Genomic DNA, 7,550 nt, shown 5'->3' on the forward strand with positions numbered 1-7,550 from the left:
TGGCTCAAGTGTGCAGACGGGAGCATCCTCCAGCCTCTTGGCCTTCCCTTATCGCATTAGCCTGTTCTTCCTGACCAGACCCAAGCTCTGTCCCTGACCCCAAAGTCACCTCCCCATCAATAGAGTGGAGAGGGCCTGGACTTTGTCGCTTGCCCTGCTCCCCTTGGGGACCCGAGCCCGTTCTCTGACCCCAGCTTAAAGGAACTCAGTGTTGCCAGGCCGGGAAGGGAAACAATGGGCCTTCCGGAGCAGGATGACACCCCCTCCCGCCACAATTCTGGAGCAGCAGCGTGGGAGGGAAGATGGAGGGGTCCACCCTAGGACCTGTTGGTCCGAAGCGCAGCCTGTCCCCCATCCCAGCCCGCGAACCTGAGGGGACCTGTGGCACTCCTGTAAGTCTAGGTTGTGGGAAGTGCGATCTCTGTCGGGAAATCCCAGCTACACACACACAGGCCACTTGGGTTACAGGTTTAATGAAGTCTAAAAGGCATGCGCGATCATGGTTAGAGATAGGGAGGCCCCGCCAGGCTCTCTCTTTGCACCTCAATAGAAACGATGTGGTGTCCGGGTACCATGGCCAAGCCCAGCACACGGGGTTCCCCAGCAGAGAAGGAATCTGGAAAGAAGGGTCAGAACATCAGGGAGGCAAACCAGCGTCGGTCCCGCCCCTTTTGAGCCACGACTTCTAGCCTCCTAAAATAAGGGGTGCAGCCAGGCACTAAAGGGGAAATGCCTGAGTGAGGCTCCACCGCATTCCCGGCGGTGCATTCCCCGAGCACTGACCCGACGGCTTGAGGAACTCCTGCGCCGAGCCTAGGATAACATTGCAGTCGCGGTCGGTGCAGAGGAAGCAGCCGACCAGCGTCCGTCCATCTGTCATACGAATGCGCATAGTCTTGTTGAGTAGCGCCTCCAGCTGCTGCCGGGCGCGCGCAGCCGGCGAGTCCTCGCGCTCCCCATCTGAGTCCTGCGCGGGGCAGGACACGCGCTCAGACCGCGCCGCCGAGGCTACTGCCCGCCCACAGAACCACAGCTCCCGACAGTCTGCAGGGCGCTCACACTAATCCTAGAGGCTGCCGGGAGCTGCAGTCCCCCCCCCCCCATCCCTCCCTCCCCATCTTGCTCCCCGACTGCCCCTCAATCTCGGAACCCAAGCCCGCGCTAACCCCAGCGCTGGAGCTGCTTTGACGCCGGCTGCAACAGCCATTCTCCTCTCGTAGCAGCATGGTCGGCTCAGCCCCCGCCATTTGTTCCGGGGCCTCCTCCAGGCCCTTCAACTCCCTAAGAACCTTTCGGGTCCGGTGGTCAGAGATCTCGCGAGCTCTCCCGGCAGCTTTTCTTTCGCGAGATCACCTCTCCTCCTCCTCTTCTCTTTGGCAACTGCAGAGATCTCGCGAGCTTCTACTTTCCAGCGCTGTGGCTCACTGAGTTCTATTATGCCGGATGTATTAAGATATCGCGAGAAACTACCACTAATTTTTTTTTTTTACATATTCAAGAACCCTGGAATTTAGCAAGAATATATTTTTTTCAAAATCGCACAACTCCCCGTTTTTCTGCCTCGCGAGAAAGTGTGTCCTAAATATCCCCTGTAGCCCAGGCCACTCTGAATTCTCCCCGGAACTCCTGAGGACGTAACTCAATTATTTGAAAGCGGGAAGCAAACTACGTTTCCCATGGATCGACGCCACTCTTCGCCCACCCAGCGTTTGATCTCTGTAGACGGTGGCTGAAAAAGGACAATGGTTTCCATGTCAGCGGATAAACGCTCTGGTCTTAGCTCCAGGATGAGGGAGGATGTAGTAATGAGCGTGTGCTGAGGAGCGAGGAATAAACTTAAAGGAGCCGGCGACCAATAGAGCAAGAGCCATGCCACGCCGGGGCCTAGTTGCCGGACCAGACTTTGAGTTTTTCCGGCGTCGGTATTTCACGCCGGTTGAGGTGGCCGAACATAACCAACCGGAGGACCTCTGGGTGTCTTACCTGGGATGCGTATACGACCTAACGCCGTTGGCACAAGAACACAAAGGTAAGGGCCACACTTTGGGTCCGCTTCGGGTGTGTTTGTGGGTGCCTTGTTTTGGGGAGGCTAGAATTGACGGCGGCTGCCCCTTCCCAGGAGACCTGCTGCTGAAACCCATCGTGGAAGTTGCGGGTCAGGACATCAGCCACTGGTTTGACCCAAAGACCAAAGACGTGAGTTCTGCCTGGTGTTGGGTGTGTGAGTGTGTGCGGGTGGGGTGGGGGAGCACTGGAAAGTGAGGATGGAGAGGAAAAAGAGGGGCTAGCCAGAGCCCGAGAGGGTGACTGCTCCCACCTCCCTCCCCCAAACCCTGCTTTGAAGATCCGAAAGCACATAGATCCGCTGACTGGTGCCCAGAGATACCGCACCCCCCGGGGCCGCTTTCTGCATGTCCCACCTCAGCTGCCTCGTTCCGACTGGGCCAATGATTTCGGGAAGCCCTGGTGGCAGGGATCGCGTTATGAAGTGGGTCGGCTGTCCGCCAAGACCCGGAACATCCGTATCATTAACACACTCACGTCGCAAGAGCACACACTGGAGGTGAGAACTGATGCCTAGGGGCAGGTTAGAGGGAACTGGGAATCCCAGCAATCTCCAAGCAGATCTTCAGGCCATCAACTCTCCCAAACCGGTGGAAGCTTTATTTTCACCCCCTTTTAGGTGCAAGCCAGGAAAGCAGACTACCTAGGTCCCCAGGGTTGGGTCACAGGGGGTAATAGACTCCTTTATAAGTTCAGGGCAGCAATTTATGTATCTTAGTGCTGGTGGTCCATGGAAACTCTTACATGCTGTATTTTGGACAGCAAATGCAATTGGACTCTTAATAGTCTATTGTGGGGATGAAATTACTGGGCAGTGACTTGACTTTGACCGTTAGGGCCATCTATTAGAAGTGGCTGCCACACAGACAGGTAGGTCTTTAGTGCCATTCATTGCATACTGGAGCTCCAACTTCATTTCTGGGGCTGTGGAGTGTCTGAAGCTACCTGCCAAGGGAGGCACTCTGATCCCAGCTCATTCTTTGGGCTCTTGGCCTTTGCTTGGAATGTGTGTGTGTATGTTCGACCCAGAATTCTGGGAGTGGGGTGCTTTTGTGTTCTCCAGGTGGGGGCCCTAGAATCAATGTGGGAAATCCTACACCGCTATCTCCCCCATAATGCACATGCTGCCAGCTACACATGGAAATATGAAGGGAAGAACCTGAACATGGAATATACCCTGGAAGAAAATGGGATCCGGGATGAGGAGGAAGAATTTGATTATCTCAATATGGACGGTGCACTCCACACACCTGCAATACTGCTCTACTTCAATGATGACCTCACAGAGCTATAGGAAAGGAGATATATGCTTATATAGACTCAAGGCATATTTTGAATTTGGCTGTTTCTGTACCCTGTAGGAAAAGAGATGGGGATGGGGTGGGGGAGTGCCTGGACCTAGACTTCCTTTCTACTCTGGGAATTGACCTGTGGTTCCCATGCCCTTATGAAATATAAAGGTCCTATTTCAAAGGTCCATTATAATTTACTCTGAGAAAATTAGTGAGAATGTTAGAAGTTAATTTTTTTAAATGATACGACAAAATATCATGGACTAAGGAGATGTAGAAGAGAATAGAGTTCACGTAGAACTTTTTTAAAAATATATTTTTATTGATTTCAAAGAAGGGAGAGGGAGAGAGAAACATCAATAATGAGAGTCATTAATTGGCTGCCTCCTGCATTCCCCACACTGGGTATCAAGCCCACAACCTGGGTATGTGCCCTTGACCAGAATCGAACCTGGGACCCTTTGGTCAAAAGGCTACCACTCTATCCACTGAACCAAATTGGCTAGGGCTCAGGTAGAACTTCTTGATAATAAGAGAGAAATCCTATACAGGGATGAGGGATGGATGACTTTTTATTTTTTATTTTTTGCAATGATGGAAATGGGATGGCTACAGGAAGATGGTGTTTATGAAGACAGAAATAGGAAATGTCTATCTTTGGCCATACAAAACTGGCTAATCTCCCTTCTGAATAGTATTTGCCAGCTGAAACCCAAGGGAAAGAAAGGAAGTGAATGGTTACCAGGAAATTAATTCAGTTTAGATATTATATTATGTGCTTTATATACTGTTTAGCTACCCATTACCACTATTTTACAGATAAGTTTTTTGAAGTTTAGCAAGATTTAATAGAACTAAGGCAGACTAGTTAGTAATCAGGAGGTAAACCCAAGTCTGCCCAATTCCGAAGTCCATATTCTTTTCATTGTAAAGGAAATATCTCAATGTTCCAGGCTCATTACACAATGCCTGTAGGCTTATTGTGCAGTCAGCTGTTTTTTTTTCTGCAGCTATTAGCAGAGGTATGCAGAGACAGACAGGAGGCAGTGAGGTTAAGTGTCAGCTGAGCAATAGCTATTGAGACTACTTCTTGGTTAATCCCATAGCAAAAATTTCTCCTGACATTTTCAAGGCAAAGAGGTGGGTATATACTGGTTCCAGGAAAAACTAGAGTTAGGCCTTTGGAGTGGGACACTTTGGATGGTGGAGCAAAAGGGAGACAAATAGCGTAGTATGGGCCTGCACCTCTTAGGGAATGTGAGGATGCAGGGTTGTCTTTGCAAGATATTGTTTCTACAATAACAGGCTTGACAGGGGTAAAGAGAGAAGCTAATTAAGTCAAAATTCCTGAGGACCAAAAGAAAACAACCGGATTTGGTCCCATTTAACGTAAACCAGGAAGGAGAATGAGAATAACAGGTGAATTTCCTGACAGTCACAGGCAAACAAGAAGCAGAGAGGGGATAGTGCATCCTCCTGACATGGGCCCAGAGCAGAAAAAAGGTGGCCCCTGTGAGACATTGGGTGGGCTGCATAGGAGTTGTGTTTTTTAAAATATACTTTTATTGACTTTAAAGAGGAAAGGAGAGGGAGAGAAACATCAGTGATGAGAGAGAATCATTGGCTGCCTCCTGCATGCCCCCTTCCTGGGGATCAAGCCCACAACCTGGGCATGTACCCTTGACCAGAATCGAACCCAGGACCCTTCAGTCTGCAGGCTGACATTCTATCCACTGAGCCAAACCAGCTAGGGCCATAGGAGTTTTTTGAAGGGCCGACTATGAAAGGCATGGACGAAGGTGGAGACATCTGTATTGGCTTCAGCAGTACCTGAACACAAGGTGGGAACTGAGGGATTCTTTTAGTCCCATGTATTGCAAGAGTCCATGAATTACCAGAATCATTTTGATGTTTAATCAACTCTACAGTTGTTTCGTGTGCATCTTGTTTGTCCAGTTAAATCCTAAACTATTTGAGAACCAAACCTATGTTGTTGCTGTGGGCATGTGCATCCTCAGGACCTATGCCTATGGGATCTATCCCTCTTCCAGAGTCTCCTACTTCAATACCTGTTGCCAAAAACACATCCCTCTCCTCACACATCCAGTCACTCTCCAAGTAGACTGTAACTCCTAAATATCTCTGGAATCCATCTTCTTTTTTCCAAGCTATCATCACCTCCGTGTTAAAATTATGGATGTAATTGGCTGGCTGGCTGGCTGGCTAGATTGTATCTCATTAGAGCATTAATCGTGTCCAACTTGTTTCTTGCTGTATTCCAAGTGTCAGGCACACAGTTGCTGCTCAATAAATTTTGATTGAATGAACTCAAATGTTAAGTGAATTCATTTGTTTATAATAACCAATGGATGAGATGTTGTGTCCTAGGAGGCAAGGTGAGACCAAGAAATAGGATGTCTGGATCCTGTCCTATAGTCTGTATCCACAGGTTTCTCTTTCCTTGTTCTCCATAGATCCAAGACCAAAAATTATTCCATGAAGTTCTTCCTCACCAGATTTTTGGAGCAATCTGTCATTTCCCCATTTGACCACTAGGTGGCTGTAATTGCCTACAAAGTCAGGGAGGGGACTGGAGGAGGGAAAACACTTTCAAGTTCTAGAGGTTCAAGATGGCCCCTTTGAAATTTATAGGTGGGAGGGAAGGATCTGAAAAAAAAAAAAAGGAAAAACTACAAGGCCATTATTCTATTAGCAATACGTTTATTCCTGTTCTTAGTTTTCCCTGCAAGCACATACCAGGAAAGGAATGTAGTGTGAGAAATAAAATTCAGCCCTGACCTGTGGTCTCAGTGGTTAGAGCCTTGCATTGGAGAGTTGCAGGTTCCATTCCTGGTCAAGGGCATCTTGTCAAGGGCATGGACCTGGATTGCAGATTTGATCTGCTGGTCAGGACATGCAGAAAGCAACCAACAGACGTTTCTCTCCCCTCACACCCCCACCCCCTTCCACTCTTTCTAAAGGTCAATGGAAAAAATATCCTGGGGTGAGAATGAACAAAACAAAAAAATTTTAATTAATGTTTAAAAAATCATGGGATAAGTAGAGGATCTGATTACAGGTGTGGGTGTGTATGGGGTGAGGCATGGAGCTATGGGAGGAATAAAGACCACAGATTTTTAAGATAATAGAGTACATATGTTTATTAATATTTACTGTTTTGGGTAGGGGACTATAAAGCTTTCCACTAGGCACTACTTTGTTCCCTAAATATCCAAGACTGGATATTTGTATGAAGAATATGTAAATAATGCCTTGGCCTAAAACTTATAAAGTAAACAGAACATGAGTGTAGGGTCTCTTTTGTTCTGGAGGGAAGTGGGGTGGCAGAATATTGAAAGCTGTCTTTTCACAGTAAATCATAGCAGCTTCAAAGGACTCAATTGGAAAATATTCAAATATATCCCACAAGTCTTGGCCCTATATACATACATTACTAGGGGTAACAAAAAGTGTTTTGTTTTTTTATTGTTGTTGTTTTTTAATGTTTCTTGCAGGAAGCTTGCCTGCTCAATGGGATAAAAAACATACACAAAAGAGAAATGAAAATTCTACCTCATAAAGGACCAAATTATGTTATTGAAAAAGTTTCCACCCTCATGGCAAATCACAGGTGGATTCTTAACCTGGATCTGCAGAAATGGTTTCTAAATATTGTGTGTATGTGGGCACATGTGAATTATTTTGAAGAAAGGTGCTATAATTTCCATCAGTCTCTCAAACTGGACCAACCTCCTGCCCCTGAATAGTACACACACACACACACACAAACACATATACACACACAAATATTTTAAAGACACCCTCCCCATCCCTCCAGCCCTAGCTGGTTTGGCTCAGTGGATAGAGTGTCAGCCCATGGACTGAAGGGTCCTAGGTTCGATTCCAGTCAAGAGCATGTTACTCGATCCCCATCCCGGTTAGGGCACAAGTGGACGTGTCTCTTTCACGTTGATGTTTCTCTCTGTCTCTTCCTTTCCCTCTACTCTCTCTAAAACTCAATGGAAAAATATCCTCGGAAAAATACCCGTGGGTAAGGATTAACAAAAAATAACAAAATAAAGACCTTCAAAAGTAAAATATGAAAGGTGACGATACAGTGTCATCCTAGGATTTCTGGCATTTGTCTCAATAGTCTACCTCAACCTGCTGTATCTCTGTTCCCATGGCATATAA

At 47.4% G+C, this 7,550-nt stretch overlaps 2 protein-coding genes across 3 annotated transcripts; one reads left to right on the forward strand and one right to left on the reverse strand.

The window, feature by feature from the left end:
- Positions 1–463: 463 nt before the first annotated feature.
- On the reverse strand, positions 464–1,390 carry NAA38 (N-alpha-acetyltransferase 38, NatC auxiliary subunit). The gene is made up of 3 exons (XM_080682262.1): positions 1,167–1,390; positions 784–967; positions 464–616 (listed from the first exon to the last, which is right to left on the reverse strand). Exons 1-3 carry the CDS (start codon positions 1,245–1,247, stop codon positions 504–506), a joined length of 378 nt encoding a protein of 125 aa, XP_080538388.1. The 5' UTR covers positions 1,248–1,390; the 3' UTR covers positions 464–503.
- A 28-nt stretch (positions 1,391–1,418) lies between these two features.
- CYB5D1 (cytochrome b5 domain containing 1) lies at positions 1,419–6,020 on the forward strand. Of its 2 annotated transcripts, XM_080682258.1 has the most exons (4): positions 1,419–2,029; positions 2,120–2,196; positions 2,345–2,563; positions 3,128–6,020. In XM_080682258.1, exons 1-4 carry the CDS (start codon positions 1,870–1,872, stop codon positions 3,356–3,358), a joined length of 687 nt encoding a protein of 228 aa, XP_080538384.1. In that variant the 5' UTR covers positions 1,419–1,869; the 3' UTR covers positions 3,359–6,020. The 2 variants fall into 2 exon arrangements, with proteins under 2 accessions (XP_080538384.1, XP_080538383.1); XM_080682257.1 differs by having other exon boundaries at positions 1,503–2,196.
- The last annotated feature ends 1,530 nt before the right edge of the window (positions 6,021–7,550 follow it).

This window comes from Plecotus auritus (assembly GCF_963455305.1).
Source record: "Plecotus auritus genome assembly, chromosome: 7".
Taxonomy (NCBI): domain Eukaryota; kingdom Metazoa; phylum Chordata; class Mammalia; order Chiroptera; family Vespertilionidae; genus Plecotus; species Plecotus auritus.

Coding starts and splice junctions, on each gene's coding strand:
- NAA38 (XM_080682262.1), bottom strand. CDS start 1,247: ATGGCGGGGGCTGAGCCGACCATGCTGCTACGAGAGGAGAATGGCTGT. Junction 968..1,166: donor AAAGCAGCTCCAGCGCTGGG/GTTAGCGCGGGC, acceptor TGCCCCGCGCAG/GACTCAGATGGGGAGCGCGA. Junction 617..783: donor GGAGTTCCTCAAGCCGTCGG/GTCAGTGCTCGG, acceptor CCTTCTTTCCAG/ATTCCTTCTCTGCTGGGGAA.
- CYB5D1 (XM_080682257.1), top strand. CDS start 1,870: ATGCCACGCCGGGGCCTAGTTGCCGGACCAGACTTTGAGTTTTTCCGG. Junction 2,197..2,344: donor TTGACCCAAAGACCAAAGAC/GTGAGTTCTGCC, acceptor CCTGCTTTGAAG/ATCCGAAAGCACATAGATCC. Junction 2,564..3,127: donor CGCAAGAGCACACACTGGAG/GTGAGAACTGAT, acceptor TGTGTTCTCCAG/GTGGGGGCCCTAGAATCAAT.